This window comes from Lathamus discolor, chromosome 2, assembly GCF_037157495.1.
Source record: "Lathamus discolor isolate bLatDis1 chromosome 2, bLatDis1.hap1, whole genome shotgun sequence".
Lineage (NCBI taxonomy): Eukaryota > Metazoa > Chordata > Aves > Psittaciformes > Psittacidae > Lathamus > Lathamus discolor.
This window is the reverse complement of record NC_088885.1, coordinates 134,851,298-134,876,455: the sequence shown is the minus strand read 5'-3', so window position 1 is coordinate 134,876,455 and position 25,158 is coordinate 134,851,298. Positions and strand designations below refer to the sequence as shown.

The following is a 25,158-nucleotide window of genomic DNA, read 5'->3' as shown; positions in this document are numbered from 1 at the left end:
CTTAAAATAGCATCTGTAGTTGTGCTAACAGCATAATTTACAATGAACTCAGTTGTTTTGTGAAACCTTTATTTTATTTTTCACATTGAAAGTTTTTGTCACCTTTCTCACAGCACACATTTAAAATCTTCCTTTTGTTTTACACAACGACATACCCTAAAGGTCAAACACAGAAAGCTCTTCTCCCACTAATTGCACAAATGAGAATTATAATTTGCAAGTTAAAGTGGCATTTATCAGAGTACAGCTGACTAAACCAACTCTATAACAAATAAAAATCTTTGAGGAATTAATTTCTTCACATAGAAATGGTGAGATTTCAGACTCCTTCCCAATTTTTCGATATTTGTTTAATAAAACTTTGGATTCATGTTAATATAATTAAAAAATACAAAGGAGCATATGTGAAACAATAGTAATTTTGAAAAGGAATTTAAAATGAAAAAAAAAAATCAACATTTCAAATATTTTTCTTAATAATTCTCTAAACAGAAAAGTGTATGGCTGAGAGATATCCAGATTTTACAATTAAAAGTAGAAAAGTATAAATTACCTGATTTCTTATACCAACCTAATATCAGCACATATTTCTTTCTTGAGGGAGCCTTAAGCAAAGACTGCCACCTAATCTTTATACAAAAAATGCTAAAGAAGAATGGAAAGCATTTTCACTCCTCTGCAAATACTGATCTGGGCAAGTGCCCATTTCAACAATTACAGTGCTTCTTATTAATGTTTGCAGAGGAACAGATCACATTACAACGGCACAATCAGTGTTAAAATTATCCCTTCTGATGCTTTCACTTAACTCAGGAAAGCCAGAGATAATAGAATACTTTCAGTCTAACCACAGGAACTTTTCTCGAGCAGATTTCAGAACTGTTATTTTATGAATTATAAAATGGAAGTCATACTGTCCTAATTTGTGCTTCACAGGGGACAGAGAGTTAGACTTTACTGAGAAACATTTTCTTCCTTCATCTTCAAAATTCTAAACTGCTGTGAAAGGTTTTGCAGTCTCTTCAATGGCATGGCTTCTAAGTAAAGAGGTAGTTCACTCTTTGAAGCAGTGCTCCATCTCCAGTTATATTTTAAAATGACATTTTATACAAATTTTGATGTATATATTTTCAAAGAATACCTTTATGAGCAACAAACATTGAGTTCTGATTAACAAGCAAGCAACTAATTCTAAGCTTTACAAATACAATATATATTTATAAAGGAGATTGCTTGGACACAAAAGGGCTAACAGATGTATTACAAACCCGAAATTCCAGTGGGATCAAGAATTAGCTCATGCTGATCAGGCTGAATTCTTGACACCTGAAATCAAGCAATCCACTTCAACTGCAGACCTGAGCCTCATCACATCTAAGTAAATCACTGCTGCAAGACCTAAAAAATTCTTCTGTCTCAGAAGAAAGTAGAAAGCAGGAAAAAACAATATAAAGTCTGCATAGGAAGTATCAAAGACAAAAATGTTTAAGTACGGTCGAGTACTGAAAAAGCTAACTGAGTACCTCTTTAGCAGCCTAGTATCTTACATCTTAGCTGTAGCCAGAGACTGCCATTATTGTAGAGGGTGAGCCAAAACAATTATGTTCTCATTTGTCAATCATTCTTCCTGTGCCTTGAATTGGCCTGAAGTCAGTACTTTTTTAGTCAGGGAAGCGTCAAACTTGTAGAAAGAAGTTATGTTGATCTCATAGACATTTTTTTAATTCATGGGTTTTCACAAGGTTCGGTAAAGAAGTCATAAAAATATGAACATTTTCTTTGGCAACTTACTTTAACATGACTATTATATAGTCCAGGACAGATTGAATCTAATCATTCTTCAAATCTGAGCAATAATGTGTTAAAAGCAAATGTTATTCTCTAAAGGCAAAACAAAATCCACCTCCAAAGTATACTTGTGTTGTATTAATTATAAAAATACTTCTAAAGACAGAAAAAAGAAAGAAGCAGAAGATTTATGCTGAATTTTGCATATGTCAAAAAGTATTGAACGCACTGAGAGGTACAATGACTGTGTATATATAGCAGCTGCCTATAGAATTCTGTGGACAGTGTGTTTCTATCTAGAACTTTTTGTTTCATAGGGTCTACACATCCACCATTACAGGGTGTCTGAAACAGGAAAAAAGGAGAAGTGGGAGAATACTCTCTGTACATATAGCTAAACAATGCAATACTACAGTACTGCGACAATAAATGTTTCTGTACTGCTTTGAAACTTGATTATAAACTTCCTTTTTCATTGCAAACTGATGAGATGCTCAGCTATTGTATAAAGTGGTAGGGCTCATTTCACTTGGCATTATCTACAGCACAAATATCTACAACTGTGTGAGCTGTCTAGACACCCACCATACACAAAGAAGATCCGGTTATCAGAAGGGAATTTATAATGTAGTGAAGGTCACCCCAGCCATAGAGCAGAAACTCCTTAATAGTGAAGTGGCATGGTAGTTCTTTAATAGAATTTTTCACAAGCATTCTGTACACAACGGTGGAATGGTGGAATGCTTGAGAGGGTATTTGTTTGCAAACTGCCCTGGAGACAGATGGACTGGCATAAATATTATTCTTTTAAAAGAATTTATATAGCAGTCATACTTTCAATGGATTAAACATTTAAAAATTCCTTCTCACTGCACTGAGACTAACTACAACAAAAGTAATGTAACTCAGGGTAGCATATTCCTAACAAAGGAAAGATAGAAAATCTCCCTAGAATGTCATTAGCTAGAAGCATTCATGTAAATTATTATATAGAAGAGATGGCTCCCAACTCTGTGGGAAATATAGCAAACCCCTCAGAGATCTCAGAGCCCTGTCATGAATCAGGGCCCCTATCTGATGAATACCCGAGCAAATCTAAAAGGTCATCTCCTCCCTGAGGATATCAAGTCAAAAAGCTCTCAAACATACGTGAAATTGGACAAGTGATCTTCAAAATACCGTGGAAGACCCTCCCTGTTCCCCCTCCTCCAAACTACTGTGACAAACTAGATTGACAGGGTGGTGGATCCAAGGCTCAGAAACTTGCACTGGCAAGATCTTGGAGGATACTTGTTCAAAATGAGACCCTCCTTGTTGGATCCTCTTTAATTGCTGAATTAGTGTAATTTTTTTATGTCGTTACACATTAATATATGGGCATACACATACAATTCATACATAAATAACTGCCTCTCAGTCACAACATTTTGCAGGGAATGAGTAATTTTTACCACAAATTTTTGCCACTCTTTCTGCTTTACAAGTCAGGCATGCAACTTGGCTTTTTCTCTGCTGTGGTCATTTCCTGGCCAAGTCATTTGCACAACTTTATAATATTTTTTTCTCTTTAAATGTCCAAGATTTTCTCTGCTAAATACCAAACATCCACGTGTAAGATTAACTCATTAAAATAATCTTTATTCTGTTGTCTTTTTCACTTAAAGCATCACCTTCTGAAGTACTTTTTCCCCATCTTTGGTCACTCTTAAGTCCAGCTTAACAGCTAAAAGAACATTTTCTTCAGCAGTAGTCTTTGTCAGTCTTAAATTGCTCCAGCTTATCTGGGATGCTTAGCCTTAAAAACTAAGTTAGCGAGAACTTCACTGCCTTTTTATTGAGACTAGAAAAGTGCACCTTCAAACTGGAGAATAAAGGGAAGTTCGTCAACAAGTAGGCCTGCATAAGAAATGAGGCTTGCAGGAAGAATATGGAAATCAACTTTCCATTTGATGACCTGAAAAATGAGGTACACTTAAGATGAATTCCAGACCAACTTCCTGATTCCTCCAAAAGAAGAGGCAAAAAACTAATGACAAATCATTCTCAGGTTAATGTATAAAATGCAGGTAACACACAAATCAACATGCTGGAAACCACCAACAGATGAAGACAACGGAAGGAGGGCAAATGCTGTTATGTACAGAATTATATGTTTAGCATATATATCGTGTAGTAGAACATTGATCTGAAATTGTTGAAGTCATCCAAGAAGATGTAGGGACTGACAGAAGACCTTAACTGAGGCAAGAGACCTTTGAAGTTCATATGAATGCTGTGAATGGCAGGAAAGAGCACTTTGGAGTAAGGGCAGTGGTGTTTTACCTAGAAAGAAATTGAATGTGATTTGAGAGGTGGGATGTAAAACCAGGACATTTCCTGAGGGTTGACAAAAAACAAGTTAAAAGAAAACAAAACTAAATATATGTAGCAATATTCAGCTGATAACATTTGGTATTATCTAGTGAGGTCTGTCAGCTTAGCCCCTTTGAACTCAGCAGTTCCCAAATATTAAATATGCAAGAAAAAACAGCCCATGGCTGAAGGATGATTTCATAGAATCACAGAATATCTTGAAATGGAAGGGACCTATGAGGATCATCAAGTCCAGCTCCTGAGTTACACCTTTCAAGCTGTACCTTTTACATTTAAAAGGATGATGTTTTATAAAGAGCTAAACAACAAATAAATATTACTTATTCTGTTTGTGTTCAATGAGAAGCTTAAAATGTGAAGGAATAAGTTAGAAACCTCGTAATATTCCCTTTCCATACACTATCATTTGCCAGACTTATAAGCACAACAAATCTGACTTCTGTGCTACAATGACACACACCCCTCAAAGAATCAGTTCCAGAAAGGACAGACGCTAATTATTTCCAAACGTTTTATTGGAGAGTTTCTACCTTCAAAACAGTTTGGACAACCTGGGTAATGTAACTGATTCATTTCTGATGTGCTGTCAATTGCTGCGGTGAATCTTTTCAGGCCAAAACCAACCCTCAAATCTGAGATATATGAGCTACTGCCCCACCTTTTTCTGCCAAAACCACAAAATCAAAATCACAAAGCAAAAAATCAGTCAGGCTAGTCTAACTGTGAAGATACACCAAGTCTAGTGAGATTCCAGAATGTCCTGCTGGAAAACTTAACTGCTATTTCAATGTACTGATAGACCGGCTATCTCTCCTGTAACTACCAACTTTCTTAAGCCCATTGTCCCCAGAATAATTCTTGATCTACATCATCCACCATCTGTGTCACTGCAATATGGGGTAGAAAATATTTTCAGAATTTTGCTGCTTGAAGAACATCAGACTTCATGAGAGATAGAGGTTTTCTTCTGAATGGTGAAAAATAAACAAAAAACAACAAAAAAACCCTCTAGTTTTCTGTGACAAAATATGAAAAATCTCACATAACCAAATCAGTATAGGTTATTCAGCTCTGCTTTCCATACTGAGATACAGTATCCTATTCAAAAACAAGTGTTTTACTTAGTTTAGACTTCCCCTTACTGCTGTAGAATACTAAGTCACTGGTGTGTTCAAAGCCCAGTATTACCTCCAGTAACCTGTATCTCCCACCACAGAGGAGGATACAGCTGAAATGCTTTCCTAAATATTTGTTAATTTAAACAACACAAGCATAAGTTTCAAAAGCTTTATGGAATAGCAGTATGTGTTTATGGAAATGGCCATAGGTTTCGGTTCCACTAATTGGTGAGTATATTCAAAAACTCCCTCAGAAAAAAAATCTAGGAGTCTTCCTCAACATGGAGACATCTTTAATATTTGCTAGGAATTCTGTGCAAATGCATGTCGGACTATTAAGACTCTGCATTAAACTAGATTTTCATATTATTTCCCTTTCCATCTATCTGCTTTTTCCTCCTCTCATACTGCAGAATCTTTCATTATGGTCAAACAGCATACTCTGTCTGCAAAATCTGAAGGAGTTAAGACGATTTACCTATATCACCCTAGGATATGTATCTGTCTGCATCTCTAGCGTTTCCAGTTCTCTTTGTCCGTATGATTATTCCATACCCTCAGAGGACAAAGATACCAGAATCTCTTCAAGAATACAACAGAAAAAGCATGCTATCCAGTTAGAGAAGGCATATAAAATTAGACACACATCTGCTCAGATCAACCTGATCTGGCTGTATACACATCTTTAGCATTGAATTAGGCTTAATTCTTTATCATTTCCTACAATTCCCTGTTTTGAATACAATTGGCATTACAGATGATGTTATTCTGAGACAGGATATAAGCCGACGGGACACAAACCCTCTAAAATATTGGCTTGATTATCTCTTCTAGGAACACAGAATTATTAAAGTTTATTTCTCAGGTATTTGTTAAAGGGTCACATGGAGATCTCCTTAGATTAAGTTTCACTTACCCAGTCTACTTTATCCACATTCCAATATTTTTTTAAATCCCGGAACTGTATTAGCATCCCCTTCAAGCCCACAACAATAATGCTTGCTAACACACACTGCAAAGAAATAAAAAACAAAAGCCATTTGCAGAATTGGTAGTGAAAACAAATGTTCTTTCTTCAGTTCAACAGTCAATATTATAACTAAATCGTAAAAAATCTGAAGTTAATGTTTCAAAAATTGCATGAATACAGCTGAAACAGTATCAAATCCATTTGTTTTGTTTCCTGAAGGCTATCTATAGGCCACTTAATTGTGAGAAAAACAACAGAAACTTCAGGACTTCCCAAGACTCTCCATGCATTGCCAGACCAACAACATTCTGCCATAGTCCGGGGGACTCAGGAGCAAATCAGCACTTAACTTCTAAACAGTGAAGAATTTTAATTCCCCTTCTTCACCACCTAGAGAAGGCCTTTAGAGCAAAACGTCCATAAACTTGGAGGCAAACAAAATAAATTATTGTTCTCCAAATCAGAAATGGGGAGGAGATGGATGAAGAAATAATCTGAAGCCAAAAAGGATGGAGCACAAAGAACTGGACTTGCAGCACATAGGTGGGGAGACTTAGAAAACAAAGTAGAAAAGAAATACAATATCCAGAAAGCAATATATAAAAAGGGTTTTTTTAACTATGGAGAGGAGGGGGAATTCTACAGGGAACCAGTCAAAATTTACGTATAATCCCCCCAAAAAAAAGTAAAAAATGAAGGGAGGAGAGCAGTGTAGTAAGAAAAAAGACATATTGTGCACCCCTCTTCAAGAGTCCTTATTTTGCCTAGTTAAACTATAAAAGGATCTGTGTTTGAAAAGTGAGAATCTTCATTTGACACTATGTAAACAATAGCACAAAGTAAATTTTAAACAAAGTTGAGTTAAAATATCAGGTACACACATGGCAGCATTCAGGATAATTATGGAGCTGTATTTTGCATCTTTGACATGCTTCTGGTTAAAATTAGCTATTAACTTGTAATACCAGAAGATATATTTCACATAAGGTATACGGAGATATAGCTTGTGTGAAAACACACCACCTTGCTCTATAGATTCTTAGTGTAGAAGATGTATTCCATGAGAGAGATGTAAGAAGACCTCATAATCTTTCTTAATTAAGCTTAGATCACTAGCTGCAATCATTTGTGTCAAATTTATTTGAGAAGCAAAGTCATACATCATATGCATAACTGGATGAAAATTGATTCATTTCTACCACACTTTGTCAATTTACAAATACACAGCAATCTGGATGTATATTTTTCATAAACTACATGCCAAAAGCAAGCGGAAGAGAAATGCTTATGTGATAGCTTATATGTGCAATTCTGTATGTGTAAAATCTATGTATTATGTTGTCACCTCTGCATTTTATGATTCTGAGACTTGCTGTGCCCTTAAGATTTGTTCTCCCATTGAAATTAGACAGTGCTATTTTAGAAGCAGTACTATCTTTCCCTGAAAGAAATCAAGTCACTAGAAAATGCATGACATCATGATTTTGAAAAAAGAAGATAACTACCATACCATAGGCAGCCAGTACAGCATAGGTCCGATTGCATATATCACCACTAGAATTAATGCACAAGAGATAAGGCAAGCGACCTAAAACAATAAACAAGAAAAGCAAATCATTCAGTCTAACAAAAGAAAATTATACAAAAATGTGTGAAAAGGGGTAATCGCCAAATATTGCAAAGTCAAGGACAAGATGTTGAGCAAGTTAGCTGTTAATGCATCTATAGATTGCCGATGCATTTAATTATTGTTTTAATTTCTGGTGACTACCTTCAGCCAGCGACAGTGAAAACATAGTAAGAGATCTCAACATCTGTGCTTGACCCTGTTGACAGTGCACAGACACAGACCACAGCATCCCTTATACACTTGTAATTAAATGGAGCATGTGTGTGCAATATCTCATCCTAGAAATTTTGCAGCACCCACTCTCATTCTGAAACATATTTATAGCCATGCACCCTATCTTGCAATAAATAGCGACCTGTCATAGCACTGAGCAAAAGTTATGTATGGAGAACTATCATAATTTTTGCACAAGAGAAGTTTTCTAACTTTTTTTACTGGGATCAACAGTAAAAGGAAGTTATTGTGTTTAGTCAGAAACCACCAATGATTTCACATTATTATCAGTGGATTTCAGAAAATGTAGGAACATATTTTTTTTAATATATAAAAATTAGAATTAATACCAGTATCATTAATCCAGAAAAATATACGATCTAAGAATTATATTTCTCTTCATAGTATTATATGTTATTAATCTTATGGAAAACTACAGTTAAATTGCAGTCTCTTACACCACTTTGATTGCTCACGAAGTGGAGTACTTCTGGTCTCATTAAGATACAGTCCAGATTCACATAAGTTTTTTGATGATAAGTAGACAGATGCTCACTTTATTTTTATATTGATAATATGTTTCTTTACTAAAATAATTAGGTTTCATTTTAAGAGACAAGTTGTTAAAAACAAAACCAGACAAGTTGCTAAAACACTAGAAAATTAAAGGCACGATGTACTTAAAAATATCATCAAGAAGGGTAGACAGAATGTTTACAGAAAAAGGGACACAAAATCTGTTGGTGAAGTCACAAGGAACTTTTCCCTCTTTCCACTGTCCCAAAAGGGAAAAAAAAACCAACAAAAGTGTTGATTCTATTTGAAGGACACTTCTATGCTGTGATGACCTTTACTGTGAGGGTGGTGAGGCACTGGAATGGGTTGCCCAAAGAAGTGGTAAATGCTCCACCCCAAGCAGTGTTCAAGGCCAGGCTGGGCAGCATGCTCAAGGGTGAGGCATCCTTGCCAATGGCAGGGGGGCTGGAACTAGATGATCTTCAGGTCCTTTCCAACCCTGACCATTCTATGATTCTACAGTAGAGTCCCTGACTTCTGTTTTTTTGCAGGAGAATATATCACTGAAGTATAAATGGCATCACTGAATCCCAGACATAGCTGTTGGAGAAAAAAGGGCTGATCTGAGATCCCGAAAGACACTTTGTATTTCTTTTGTGTCATATGCCAAAGTAAACTGACTTCACTCTATGTAGTCCAAGCTACCCCTCACTCTTTGCTTATGATGTGACCAATATGTATTAGTGATGTTTTTCTCATCTCTTCATTCTGCTTAGGCACCCTAAATAGAGAGGATTAAGTGAATGTCTTTCAAAAAATAAGGCAGGAGAGAGAATTTTATGTTTATTAAAGTACCCTCTTAGTAGTGCTAATGCATGCCAGCACTCTAACTTCTGGATGCAGGCTCTGCTATACTGCGAAACCAATGGATAAAACCAAGCAGATACTTCATATTTTTACCACGTACTTCCTACTTTGAACTCAAACTATGGTGGTTTCTTTTTTTGTTTTCATATTTGAACAACCTTCTATCAGGGCCTTTGCCTACATATACCAGAGCCAAAGTGCTCAAACACCCTGTATACGTCCAGGTTGCTGGTTTTCAGGAATAGGCCTTCAGGTTACCTTAAAACTTCCTTGGAAAAGTCATGATGCAGCACAAATGCAAATTGGACAAATAATACATGAACAGGTGACAGAAGAGGATGTCTGTGAGGATGAGTACATGGGGTATGACACTGAATCTAACTCAAAGACATGAAATAGCAAGTAGCAAAATGTTATCTAAACTATTTGTATATAAATGCTTTTAAAGATTATTATTGGATAAAATACCAAATACGATTGACTGAGTTCAGAGGACTGTACTGGTTAATTAGTGAGTAGTGAGCGCATAGAGTTTTGCAATAAAGCCCTGTATCATTTCTCGGTGTTGTGGTATCTGCATGAGAAATAATTGCAGGATATGGTCAAGAAGAAACAGTACCTGAGGACTGCACATAGCCTTATCAGTTGTACCTTATTACCCTTTTCCTTGTAATTAATGTCTTTTACACAGGCAAGAGCAACAGTTGTAAGAAGACAATGGCAACAAACACCAAAGGATGTAACATTTAGATGGCAGAATGCCCCTGATGAATCCCTGGAGTTTCAGAGGAAAGAGGGAGAAGCAGTGCTTAGGGGGCTTCCCCAGGGATGCCCCAGCTGAGGTGGCCCATCACACGGGTAGGTCACTACTGAGCAGTTTGCAACTTCTCTTGTTCATGAGCATGATTTGAACAGGTAACAGCCTCACGGGGTCACAATTATCATTTTCCTAAGTTGCAGTTCCCTCATTTCTGAGCTACTGAACTTGTGGGTTTAGTTGTCAACAGTAGGAAATAGCCCCCAAAATCCTTAAAAATCTGAGTGTCTTCATCTAAATGTCTGTCTCTCTTCTCAGTGTATATTGAGGGACAGGACAAGTACACTGCGTCGCAAAGCAAAAGTTAGTAGATTAATTGTTTTTTTTTTTTTTTTTTTAAATGAGCAGCTCTTAAGGTTACTTTCACTTTAATTTTAAAATTAGGTAGAAGCACAAAATTAAATCTGACCTTTTTCTAAAGCTTCAGTTTAGCCTGTACCATTAAATCCATTAAACGCCATTAGAGGGCACTTTTGTTAAGGTGATGACAAATCTCATGTAAAATTGCAAGAGCTTGTGCGCTGTTTCCTGCAGCCTGAAAATACAACTCCCAGCCTCCTCACTGCCACAGACTTCAGAGTTTAGATTGAATTAAACAAGGATAAATTAATAAATAGAGCCATCAGCTTTTCTAGTAAGAGAGTTGAATTCCACACAGGTTGTTAAAAATAACAAATCATTTCCCAGGGCAGAGGAAAGGAGAGAATAGAAAAATAGGATGGATAAATCAGTACAAGTTCCATTGAGCAATACCATAGCCTTAATTCTCCTACATACTCCACTCTAACCCATTACCTGTGTTTTGGCGCCTGTGCTGTACAAAAGTGCAGTCCGTCCCATCGCTGCAGCACTTGGTATGCAAAAGAAAAATGAAGGAATCACGTTGCTGAGGCCATGAGCCAAAAATTCCTGCAAAGTTGTTAAACACAATACGTTTTTTTCTTATTTTTTTGTTGTTTCAATGTTTCTTGCCAACAGAAGAGTCCCCTACGTAAATATTAGCAATGACAAAGGATGTTTGAGGGGAAAAAATCACATATCTACACGATAAAAGATTCGTCAAAAGCAGGAGGCACATTTTGTTCACAACATAAAGGTATTGCTAAGTTTTGAAAATTAAGTTCAACAAAAATATTTGCATCTTGATGCACATCTGCTTTTTAACAGGCTTCAAGCAGTGGGATCTGGATGGTGTTCAGGTTGTTTCTAGGTTATGACTCTACTGGAAAAAGATAGCCACCGATTTTTTTTCTCTTGGAACATACTTTACTGCAAGCAAAATATGGTAGCAATCCTATCTGCATGCTATCTATCTTTCATTATAAGTGTATTTGGTGTTAGAAGAAAGAAGTGAAGAGCCATCTGAAAAATGTCTTCTAAGAAAGCACACCAACTTGGCTACCCAGCACCATTCATCTCCCTAGACTATATGTAGTTTATTTGTCTGCTGAGATTAATGTGTAAGAAAAGACCTCAATACTGCTAGAAGTGTTTAGGACACAAATGGTGTTGTATCCAGCCAGGGCAACACCTGAGCATAACTTTGTCTTCACAGCACAAGACAGCACTCCCTTAAAGTTCCCCAGAGAGCTTTACATAGCCACATGCCAACATGCAGAGTCCTGTGCCTGGCTCCTGAATGTGATACAGCCAGATCCTGCCATTGTAGTCTCTGATGTCATGGAAGTTTTGGTCTTTGGCTCCATTATTCCATGTAGACTTACACCTAGTTTCCAACATCTCGGTAGTTAAGATGTGTAAGCTACAAGATTTCCAGAGGTCCACAAAGACAGGCAGGTTGCTGTACTCCATGTAATGCCCTTCAGACAATGCAGCATATCTCCCTGAAGTATGACCTGTGTTAAGATCAAAACATTTTCCCTCTGCTCCTTGGAGAACATGGCTCTGAAGCAGTAACATAAATTCATGACCCAATGTACTCATTCTGAAAAATACTTTAGAGACCTGAGCATTCTGTAGAGCTAATTTGGACTACATTTGGGGTTTACTGTAATCGGTGGAAGGCCTCAGGATGCCAAATGGAACATACCCTTTCCTACTGGGCATCCACCTATTTTGGAAATCCAGGAATTTTGAAAATTGCTTTGCATTTCCAAAATGGTGAATCAGTTTCAAGGACCATAAGGAGAGAGAGGTTTACCTGGTTGTCATCCACGGTGTATTTAAATTTTTTAGCAGAGTCATGGGCGAGAGCTAGTGATGCTGCATAACCAACCAGTGCTACTCCAAACGCTTCAATGACTACTTCAGGCAGGACATTCATGGGTGGTGGTTTCGGAGAGGGTAATCTATAAAAAAATAAAGACAATCTTTTTTTAGAAGCCTGATACATAGCCTGCATGTACCTGCAATTCATGAAGGTAAAAGATGAACTATCTCTGCATGCCCAGCTGACTTTTGTAATACTTGTAAGGTGACAATTTTTGACAATTTAGACTAAGAAGACCTCAGTCTGTAAGGACCTGCAGAGGAGAATTTGCAGGAGAAGATGAAGCAGTTTCAGATGGATTGTTCTATTTCTGAACTTTAATCTGAGGAATTATGAAGGGATCTTTATAAATTAACTCTGACGGATAAAATAAGCAACCATTCCCTAATTCTGTAATGCTCAAGAAAAGAGACTCTTTTGTGTATTTTTTTCTTTCTTACAGTTGGCTTTCCTGAAATGTTTAATTTAAACATTTTAAACAGTTTAGTATTACTGTAGATTATGGACAGCGTAGATATTTATTTCATCTAATAGAGACTTTCTAATGGGGACTGCAGTGAAATCTTCAGTCAAGAACCGAACCGTCCTGGTTTGTCTCCATACCCCACAATAAATGTTCATTCTCTCACAGTACAAATCATACTGCCTAGGAGCCAAATCATGCCCTTAATGTTTCTAGCACTCTTCACTGACAAGGCAGTTATGTATTTAAAGTAAATTACTAAAAATACATCAGAATGATCCAGGCTCTGCTCCTGTTTTTCAAACTACAGAATCTTCTCATGCAAGGTTAGGCAGAAAATAAGCTCTTGATTAAAGCTGCATGAATACACTGTAACTGTTCATAACATATATTGAAAGGGCACACTTAGCCCTGTGTTTATCTCAGATGCATAGCATGTAATAGCATACTCTAAACGCTTAAAACTGATTTTCTTTCTCAGCTATTTCCTTTATTTCATTTCTATCAGTGTAAGCTGCCACACATGCATTGATGCTGTCCAGAACTTACATTTTGTGGAAATTTAGGGAAACTCTGCAATTTGCAAAGGGGAGATTATACAAAAGGTGTGCTTACCAACCCTTAGAGTTTGAGCATTCTCTCTAACATCTAATCTAATTTCTCTTTCCTGCTAGTTATTTCAAGTATTTTTTCCCTCCTCTTCAAGGTTATGGAGAAAAATGTATCACTATCTGCAGTCAGAATGCTCTTTTTCTAGATTAAGTATATCTAAATCCTTTATATTTCTTCAGGAACCACATTTTCTAAAATTACTGTGGAAGTGAGTGGAGAAGAATAAGTGTAGTAATCTACAAGCCCGATCACATTGCAAGTCCTTTCTGCTACAACAATCCAAGGCAACCCTCAAAAAGCAGGTTGCAATAATCTTGTAGAGAGTGGCCTGCCCTCCTGTCTTACATCCATCAGCCGTTATCAGGCACTTAGTACCTATTTGTTATTCCATAAAGTAATAAAAAAGCTAGGGAAATGTACAAGGATGCCTGTATTTTGACAATGATATCTATGCAGATATACCTTGATAACATGGGGTTCAATTGTGAGAGAGTGTTTGAGGAGGTGGGAAATTAACATAACAGATTTTTGCCATTCCTTTTTCAGAAAATTTCTTTGACCTCTTCAGAGACTGTTCTCAGAAGTAAACGTATATAAAAGCGACAAGCTAATAGAAAACCACATTACCCTTCAGGAATATGTCCCACAACTTCTAGCCCGTAGACGTATTCCATATCAGCATAGTAGCAAGCAACAGATGTAGCAATTATCTATTGATTCAACAGAGAAAAAGATGTTACATTTCTGTTGCTTTTAGTTTTTCACATGGTCGCTATTATTGCCATACCTAAGCACATGATAGCGTTCATGCATTTATCCTTAGATCAACCCAATAAGACATGGAAATATTATTATGAAAATTTTTGCAGATGTAGAAGAGAGTCAAAAGAAACTAAGATCTGGACACAATAATAAATTTAGAAAAGATGGCTGAAGAAGAACTATGGTGGCATTTGTATATTCTTCATTAATGAAAGGGAACTGTACAAGCCTCTGTGAAGCCCTGGGAACCTTTCCAGTTAGTGGCACCATAGCTCTTCTTCAACCATCTTTTCTAAATTCATGCCTATGATGTGTGAAAGGAAAATTGTAAGTAAACCCACAGAAAACAATAGCATAGCTATTTAACCTTGTTGCAGATAGATAATAAGCAGCACCTAAGCCACAACTACACAGCACAAACCTTGCCTGGAGTTACAATGTGCCAGTTACTTTTCATTTTTCATTTCAAACTTCTTACGCTTTAACATTCTAGGCTTCATGTTCTTATGATTATGTAAAAAGTAATAAACACATGAAAAATATTATCCAAATTGGGAACGTATGTCACTTCTGTCTTAATTATATAGCCAAACTGTTCCCTGTTCTTAGAGTTAACATACAGCCATGAAAATTAGCTGTCCATTTAATAAATGACAGGCATGATTGTGGATAGCTGTAGACAATACGGTAAAGTTCAGCAGATTAGTTGAACCACTGAAATCTTTGTAAACAAAAAAGCCTGATATTTGATTCTGTACTTACCAAAAGGAGGTCAACAGGAAGAACAACTTTAATGTTTTTCTGAAATTTCTCATTCAGTTCTTTAACAAGAACAAGCACTGCAATGCTCAGCAAGGAGAGAAGTAGAGCTTCCAACTGAACTGATCTGATATTCTCAAATATGTAGGCATAAATCTACAGGGAATGGCAAATAATAATCACATATCAAAAAAATAGATGATTTTGGGTCACATGCTAGGGCATATTCTACACAACTTCAGACATCTTAAATACTCTGTGAGAGCTGAATCAGTACGGCAGGAGCTGTGTCATCTGACAAATTGGCCTACACATAAGATTATGCAAGGAAGAAAATCACCAAATATTATTACTATGGACTTTTGAGATGTCAAAAAAATGCAGCAAATATTTGTGTATAGGCATTTACAAATTTCTATTGATAGAAGCAAGCAAGATAATTGCAATAAATGTGATATGTATTCTTTTCTTATTCAGTCTCATTAAATTCAGTGAGAGGAGTGTTGCACAAAAATGTTGAGACAAGCTTCCATGCACAAACGTTTATTTTTACAGAGTAACTGTACAACTTCCGTAGGGTGCACTCAGTCTCCTTGTTGGTTGCTTTTGACCATCATACAAACAGTGCTCCATGGAGCAGGCTTTGATCAGGTCCAGATGCCACGTGCATTAATTAGCTGTCAAACTTGTGTATGCATGTTATTGGTTATTTAACTGATGTTATCTACTAAGACATGTGTCTTTCCTTAGCCTATGCTTAAAAGCTGTAAAGGAAGAAGTAGAAAGAAGGTAGGGGTCAAAGTGATAATTCACAAGTCAGTGGCAGGTGCTTTCCAGGGGAAACTCCATGGCAAGGTCCAAGAACAGCAGGTGCAAGGGCGCAAAGTGGTACAGCATGAGGGACCATAAGGTTCAAAGTCCTGCTGCAATGTGTTCCAGGTTGTTAATGTATGATTATATCACTGCACATGAGAGGATGTGCAGAGGAAACTGGATCAGACCTACAGAGCTGCAAATAGGAGGCCTTCAGCTTCTCAAAGTGCGCTGCAGCATGCTGTAAAACATCACCAGAAAAATATAGTTGGGTCTATGATGAATAAAGGAAATGTGGTGCTGAATATAAGGAATATGTGGCAGGGAAATATGGAACAGGAATATAATTATGGTTTAACCCCAGTCAACAACTAAGTACCGCGCAGTTTCTTGCTCACTGCCCCCCCATCCATGCCCCTGTGGGATGGAAAAGAGATTCAGAAGCAGGCAAAACCTGTGGGTTGAGATAACAGGAGTTTAATAATTGAAATAAAGTATGATCTAATGTAACAATAACAAGAAAAAGAGAGAGAGGAATAAAACTCAAAAAACACACGTTGCACAATCCATGTGCTCACCACCTGCTGACCGACGCCAGCCCATCCCTGAGAAGCAATTGGCACCTCCTGGCCAACTCCCTCCAGTTCATATACTGGGCATGACGTGCTGTGGTATGGAATACCCCTTTGGCTAGTTTGGGTCAGGTGTCCTCTCTCTGCTCCTTCCCAGCTTCTTGTGCCCCTACTCACTGCCAGAACATGAGAGACTGAAAAGTCCCTGGTCAGGGTAAGTGATACTTAGCGACAGCTAAAACATCGGTGAATTATCAGCATTATTCTCAGACTGAAGCTAAAACACAGCACTGCACCAGCTACTAGGAAGAAAATTAACTCCATCCCAGCTGAAACCAGGACGAATGATCAGTGGTGATGAGTGACAAGGTTCTCTGATGATGAACGCAATGTAAGTAACAGACTCAGAAGAATGCTGTTGCCTTCTCACCAGCACAGATGACAGTGAAATGTAATTTCATTTCTACACTGAATTTGGGAGTCTAGGAAATGAGGCATAAATCAGTATGATAACAGATTTACAGAAAGTAATGAAAAAATTTACAAGTTTACTGGTGTGGTTAGAAGGGGTAAAGAAAGTTATATGGAACTTCTGTCCCAGTAAATCAAGAAATAATCAGATTCTTATCACTAGTTATTTTCAGGCCTCATGAATAAAAGCCTATTGCCTGGAAGACCGGAGAGGCATGATATATATATATATATATATATATATACACACACACACACATGCTTATATAATACACATGCTTATTAAAATTGCAGGGGTAAAAAGTAAGGTAGGCTCAGTCTCCTGAATTCTGCATTTATACTCTGGGACCTATTGTGAAATATAAACATAGAGTGAACAGAAGTTAAAATCTAGGATGTAGATCTAGAATGCATCACAAGTAACTTCTTTTTAAACAACACATTAAGGATAACAAAATCAAACAACTGAGGTTGAAATAATGGTATTTAAAACTGTGTTGTCTCTGCAACAACTAAGATGACCACTAAAATAAATGAAAAGTGACACTTGTAGTTTTATCAAAATAAAGATTAATAATTTTCTGCTCCAGAGAACCTATTCTCAAAAACATGTATAGGGCTAACAAGTTTTGACAGTTTGGAGTTTAAATACACATAGTTATATTGGAAAGGAAAAGGTACTAGAAAAAATATCTTAGGAAAGAACCCTTTTCTAGCAAAAGGCAATCAATATGACGATAAAATTTTTTTCTACTCTTCTGTCACTCCTTGAAAAGCTGATGCTCATTTTAAAGAACGAGTAGGTTGAAAGAAATTCCTGATTTTTCTTCTCTTGTATGTTCTATTTTCATGATATATAAGGGAAAAAGTATTTTAAAACCTAAAGATAGTTACAGTAAAAGAGACAATATGTTAGTTTCCTCATAAAGAGGAAAAATGGAGTCAAGTCCTTTAAAATTTAGCCCATGGACTTTTTTTAAGGATGCACTGTATAACCCAGCACAAATGTTTCTTGGAAGCCCAGGGAACATTTTAAAATCAACTTGTTAAATAATATGATCTATATATGTTGTAAGTCTGAAGAATGGGAATCAACCCATGGTTTTTAGCCACATATTGCCCCACTGTAATCAGACTATATGCGGAATGTGTTTTGAGTGGCTTGAGACTAATCTCTGTACCCATAACTTCCAAGAATGGATTTTCATGGCTCAGGGCCTAAACAGAAGCTGTGATTAATTAGGACAAAAGGAGGCAATCTGGGAAACTATATTGCAAACTGTGCCCACAAACCCACCAAAGGCTAAACTAGATCTAAGGCGAAGTGATAAGAAAAGGAAGGAAATGGATTAAATGCTAAATATCTAAGTCAAAGAGATGTGGACTTGTTTTGAAATGAACAGTGTCAGCTATATATATTTACAGAATTTAATTTCATTTTCCTAGACAAAGTGAGACACAAGATTGGGTGAATAAATATAATTTTAATAAAGGATTACAAGTAAATATGCACAAGCTTTTAGTATTTCTGTCTTTACAAATCGTTCAGAAAAGAAACTTTCATTTCAATTTTAAAACATATAGCCAAATCTTGTAAACCTTTGTCACAGCTTTTGCAGATGTACTGTGCTTTTTCACAGTTGTATCGCCAGCCCTATCCCCAACGTGTCTGTAGCACACTGAAACAGTTCTGGCAGCAATACATAAATATTAAATCAGTTACCGCATCAGACTAAAGAGCTTCCACTGTCTAGTCTGTTCCCATTTTCCTTGAAAATCTAAAAATGACAATTTCATGTCATTATGACCAACAAAGCCTAGAGACCATTTTACAAACCATTCACAGGCTCTTCAGAAAAAGAGACACTGTGGCTCTTAACACAATATACTATATTATGACATATACTATAGCCGTCTCTCTGTACTACACAGTTCACACATTACTCTATCCAGACTGTTACTGTACCTTTTTGAGGTGAAAATGTAAATCCTAAATGTAAGCACCTAGGGTTCACGCTTGTAATATAACCGCCATCTGATTCAAAAGAAATATTTACAAATGTTTTCATCACAAACATTACAAATTCAGTATTTTAGATCATTTGATGATGCACTTACTGAAGTAATTTAGAAATTATGTAGTAGAATTTAGTTAGATATAGTGTAAGAAGCAATTTTTTGGTGTCATTTTGTAAATAACAAAATCAAAAGATATAGCAATAATATATTCAGCTATTTGCTTTTAGATTTTTTATTTTTATGGTTAGTTTTGTATAAAGATTTTTAAGGGAAATGATGTGTCAATCTAATGAGGAATCAGAGAACTTTTTTGGCAATCGATACAAATTTGCACATAAGTGAAAAAAGCAATGTTCTTATTTTGCACAAATATATATACAGACACTGAATGTCCCCATTCTCATAGGAAATTAATGGCTTTGAGCTCCATTGTATTTTCACATGCTTTCATATGGTAATAATGACACTAATGGTTTCTACTCAGAAAGGATGTGTATTCTGATGTATTAATGAAAAGCTCAGTTTTATTTTTTTTAAAATGTAATCATGAAAACCCAAAAGATTTGTCCTAAAATGAGCATAGACGCTGAAGCAGACTAAAGTATTAAAGGAACGTATTAGTTAAAACACTTAATACAGTTTAAGACTAGACAACTTCATTTTATTTTCAGAAATAGTTCTTCCTGATTTTTTTTTAGACAAATGCAACACACTGTGGGGAAAAATGTACAAGCATCTACTGTGACCTGCATGAGAGACAAACAGGGGGAAAAAATGCGGGAGGAAAAGGAGGGATAGTGGGAACATGAGGGCAGCGCAACCACAGGGATTTTGCAACAAACTTGCAACACAACCAAAAAAGACCCTGCTTTGCAAAGTAAGTTTTTCACTTTGTAGTTCATTTGCAGTGCTTCATTTTCTCAGAAACTTGTGGAAGGATAAATATATCTACACATGGATAATGGGCAAATATAGATACGTTTTTCTGTTTTCAGATACTAAGTAGAACTTGATAACACTTTTCTTGTCTCTTGTAAAATCAGATCTCGCATGTAGCCTTCTCTCACCATTTTTCTTCTTCACCTTGCCTTTCCCATTTGCAAAATACCAATTGATGATGCAGTGTGCAGCTCAGTTGCAGCGTTACAAACCACGTACCAGGAAAATGAAATTTAATAAACGACATAAACAGTGTGTAAACACAAAAATCCCATAGGCTCAATGCCAGCGTAGTAGATTTTTTCTCCATATGCAAAGTTCATTTTTACATGTTTCATAATGATCTCACTTGCTATAAAGAATCGGTTTCACTGGCTAGCTTCACTTTCAACTCTCCTATCACACTTTATTAAACATTCTTATTCCTGCTTTGCCAGCCGAAGGTCTGCCTGAGGTGAAGCAATTGGCTTTGTGAGTGGGAGGCGTTTTGGAGTGAAGAAGTTAAAAAAAAAGGTAAGCAAAAATACCAGTCTTTGGGTTTCAAGAATTTGGAGTAAAGAACACAACCAGAGAGACATGCCAAATTTGCCTTTCCCTCTCTAGTACACATTAAGAGATATCTAATTAGTATAATTTTCATATAAAACTACTACTAGTGAAAAAAGAAAATGTTAAAATTCAAATTGGTGCTTCCGACTTGGGCAGCCCAAACTCTGAACAGATACCAGAAACTTTTAAAAGACTTCTCGGGTAAAATTTTCCCTTCGAAATATGAAGGCATTTTTAGTATTCTTTGAAGTCGTACAGGAGGTTTTCTGTTTATTCATTTGTTTTCACATAACTCTACAGAGCAATTCAGAACCTTAAAAAAAAATCAGGAAAATTTTTCTTTGGAAAATGTTCAAAGGGGGTTCATTTCAGAAGTGAAGTGAAGGGCAAAGAACTTGTTTCAGATATATTAAAAAATACAGGGGGTAAGGGAATATATTTCTTTCAAAGCATTTGAATGACCTCATTTATGATATCATCAGCACACCAACATGGAAATATTTCCTCGTATCATTGCTGTTCTGTATTATTGCTCATAATGTATATTTTGATTATGTCTGGGCTGTGGCACTTAACACCAGTCATCTCCACATGATGACAATATTCCTATACGTAAGTATAGTTTCCACGGAAACACCATGAAAAAGAGGCTAGTAAAATTCTATATCAAGAAGTATTTATGAAAAGGTTTTTAAAGAATTACAAAATATTTTAATATATGATGAATCATTTGCAATAGTCTCACAGGCTGACTACTCATAAAAATGTCTGACACTTTCAGTTTTATGTTTACCAAATAAATTACTTGCGTTTAGCACAATAAATTGGTCCTGTAAAAAACTTACCAATGGATTATCCACATGAAGTTATGCATAACTTCATGCTTCATATCCATATGAAGTGTTATCAAATTTACAAAGTATTATGAAATAACATACTAAAAAGCAACTCCTTCTTATCACAGAATTAACATTAACAAATTTCCCAAAATACCAGGAAAAAATAAAGAGCACAACAGTGCAAGAAAATAAAGTCAGTGCTTTTAAATAAGGTGTCCTAATTTAGTGGTTGACTAGATTAAGCCTCATTTCATCTGGTAATCCATTTATTGTTATCAGTGCAATGTAAATACCACCACAACAAATAAAGAAAGTTCTATTATGATCAAAATATCATTTTGACAGATACCACTGTAATACTACTAATGCTTCAGCCAAAAGATTATGCTCACAGCTTCTAAACTCTAGGTTTGCTGGAATGAGTTACCATAAAGAATATGTTCTCATATCTTTTATGCAATAAGATTTTATAACTTTGTCCTTTAAGTCTTCAGCCAACAACATCTATTTTCCAAAGGGAGTAACCATGATACTGTATGGAAGGCTGTATGCATTTTCTGAAAGTTACATTAAAGCTGTACCCTTGCAGTGCTCATGGCAAAGTAATATAATGTAATAATGCAACAAGCAACATATCTAGGGCAATTTTTTGCATAGGAGATCCACAAATCACAGGTTATTTTCCTTTTGCCACAATGATGGTTAGATTTCATTCAGTAGAATATGAAGGAAATATGTTTAAAATGTCATTTTGATAGATCCCTCCCACATGCTAATACAGAAAGAGTTAACTCTCCCTGTACAAGTGTGTAGTTGCTCAGGATACTAAATTGAGTTATTGATGCTATAATACACTTATTTTAAATTGATTTCTGTAACCTTTCAAAATAAGACCCATTTGTGCTAATTCTTTATGAAGTTTTACTAACAAGTTCTTACAAATAGACCTAGCAAGATGAATATTTTGGTATTGCATCTTCTGTTCATTCACAAGCACGCATAACAAATTTCTTATAGGTGTATATAGCCAAACAGCATGGTTAAGAAAATGCTGGCTAATGGAATAACCATCTCTTTTACTGGACTCACATGAAAAAATCCCAGTGGTCCCGATATGTATGGCATTTTCATTCCCAGCAGATACTTCACTTGTGAAGTCACAACATGTGTAGCCGCTCCTGTTGTCATTGCACTTATCACTGGTTCTGTTAATAAGAACGTGGCACTGCCCAACTGCAGCATAAACATTACTACCTAAAAGGCAAAGGCATGAGCATCAGCAGTTATAATAACAAGCAACTTCCTGGTGATAGGACAAAGGGCCAGGGTCCTTTTAACAAACTTTAAGATAAATGAGACAAAGACAAAACCCAAAAGTTCTTTGAAGGACAACTACAGCTGAAAATAGAACCCACTGAAGTTCTGTGGGTTTACCTGGCTTATGTTACATCACTCTAACACTAGATTAGTAACAAAAGCAGACTCAGAGAAACTTAGTATTCTGTCCTGCTCGAATATGTGAGCCCAATAAATACTATAAAAAATCAATTCAATACACTGACATGAAGCACAGCAACTCAAAAGTCGATGGTGGTGCTAAGACTCATTCCCATTCCACTGCTATTCAGCCTGAGTAGGCAATGGGCCATATCTTGGTCCAGCTTAACAACCAACAATACATCGATATCAGGATTCCCAATGTTAGTAATTTCAACTGCTACCAAATTTATTAGGTGCTATTACTGTGGGGAGATGATTCACATGATTAGAGCTCCATCATCCCCTGGAGCCCTGCCCTACCACAGGCTGCTGCACCATCAGTTTTCCCTTCCCAAGTCACACAATAGCTTTTCTCCTCCAGCAAACTCTTAACCTCCTGATGTCCCACTGACCCTGCATGCACGGTTCTATATACTGTGATACTTGGCACTATCATGCTGCAATATGATAATACCAAAAACATCAAGTGTTGGCAGTCCACTACCTCTACCTGCATCAGCTTCATATGCTGAGGTTTCTGGTTTTGCAGGTATTCAGGGAGTGACAGAAGTTAATTCTGATGTGGAGGATATAAAAATACTTGCCATCTTTACAGAGAAACAGAGATGTTTATATATTTAAGTGTTCTGTTTGAACAAACTCTATAAACTTACAGTAAGAGTAAACTATTTTAAAGACCATTAAAATCTGTTTCCTATGTATTTAAGAAATACCTGAACTACCTTAAAATAAAATATTTGTATATAACCAGAAAATTTAAAACAGGAAAAAAATTCAACATCCCATTTCATAAACACAATCGCACATACAAATTGCATTTCTGTGCTAGAAAAAAAAAGAGTAGATTTTGGCTCTGCTGTATTTGAAGATTATTTCAACTTTGTTGCAACTTCTACAGAAGTTATTTCAGAACACAAGCTTATAATGAAAAGATAATGTTCCTCTCTAATTAAAGAATCTGAACTACAGCTGAATCTACTGTTGCAAATACTTCATAGAAATATAGGACAAATACCCAAAGTATTGCATCCTGCTGTGTTTTCACACCTTATCCTAGACTGCAATTGCTCTTTTCCTTTGAAGAATAAGACTTGACAGCTCTTACTTCTTTGTACAAAATTGTTACATACTTACAGATGCTACTGTGGTTTATGTAACATTTAACCCTTATCTATATTAAGTTACCTTTAAAATATCTCCCCTTACAGTTGAATTCTGCACATTCATAGGATAAAAAAAAAAAAATCTTATTTTTCTATAGTCTTCTGCATTTGCTATTCTTCTGCTTGAAAAGGTACATGCTCTTGGCAAAGAGTTTTTGTTACAATGCTTTCTAAAAGGCTTATGTTGTGCTTACTATATTATCATCCTTTTGATATATAACATGGTCCCCTTTGCTTTATTTCATTTTGTTATGAAGCTAAAAGAATAATTCCCAAATGTTGGCATTTTCTATGCCTGAACACTATCTATTTTTTCACCATAAATTTCACGTGTATGTAGTGAGATATGAGTACAACAGCACAAAAGAAACAAAAATACCTGAGTGGCTTTTAATTTACCACAAAAAACCTCTAGTGAGCAATTTTCTCTTCCATTTGAGACATTAAATCTGAGATATTTTTTTCCATTTCCCACTAACAGTGTGTGAATGTCTCTGTATTGTGAACAGTCAGAACATTGATTGCCATTCAAGATTGGACCCCAGTAACGGTAATTACTGTTATACCCTCAGTGAGTGGTAATTTAGTCAGTCAGGCCTAAAACTGATAATTACTAACTTCAGACATTTTATTTAGCTGTTTGTTCTAACAGTGAGCTTATTCATGTATTTAAAACATTGTTCACAGTAGCAAAGTTCAATGAGAATTAAATTCTTCCTTCCCTAGTGGATTTTTGTTTGTTTTCTAAGATCAGGTTGTATTGTATGCATGTGAAATTTCTAATTGTGCAATAGTTTACTTTCCAGAGAGATGGATTTTTATTTAGCTGTGGAATCCAAACCACAGAGACAATTCTATGAACGGCATAATATCACAGGGAAATATTAGCTAATACAAACTTTCAGAGAAAGTGAAAGCACAGGGAAAAGGTGTCATGGTTGTGGAACTTGGCAACTTCAGCCTCGCTCTCATTTGTTTCTTTTTTTTACGTTAATTTTTTTACTTTAAATCTTCAGCATTTTAAGGGGATGTTTCACAGGTAGGAACTAAAAGGTCACATTTCAAACACACTTTTAATTGTTTGTTTATAACAACTGTTTTTACCATATGTATGTTTTGAGGTAGCCAATTTCTATAGCCACTCAGCTAAACAAGCAGCAGCTTACACTTGGTCC

At 36.1% G+C, this 25,158-nt stretch overlaps 1 protein-coding gene across 1 annotated transcript in view; it reads right to left on the bottom strand.

Moving 5' to 3' along the window:
• SLC26A7 (solute carrier family 26 member 7) overlaps positions 1 to 25,158 on the bottom strand; it is a 139,385-nt gene that overhangs the window by 88,785 nt on the left and 25,442 nt on the right. Inside the window, exons 4-10 of the mRNA XM_065669148.1 lie at positions 22,410 to 22,574; positions 15,122 to 15,274; positions 14,225 to 14,307; positions 12,454 to 12,601; positions 11,088 to 11,201; positions 7,760 to 7,837; positions 6,196 to 6,291 (exon numbers count right to left, since the gene is read on the bottom strand). Of these exons, the coding sequence (XP_065525220.1) occupies positions 6,196 to 6,291; positions 7,760 to 7,837; positions 11,088 to 11,201; positions 12,454 to 12,601; positions 14,225 to 14,307; positions 15,122 to 15,274; positions 22,410 to 22,574 (837 nt within the window). The remainder of the gene's footprint in view (positions 1 to 6,195; positions 6,292 to 7,759; positions 7,838 to 11,087; positions 11,202 to 12,453; positions 12,602 to 14,224; positions 14,308 to 15,121; positions 15,275 to 22,409; positions 22,575 to 25,158) is intronic.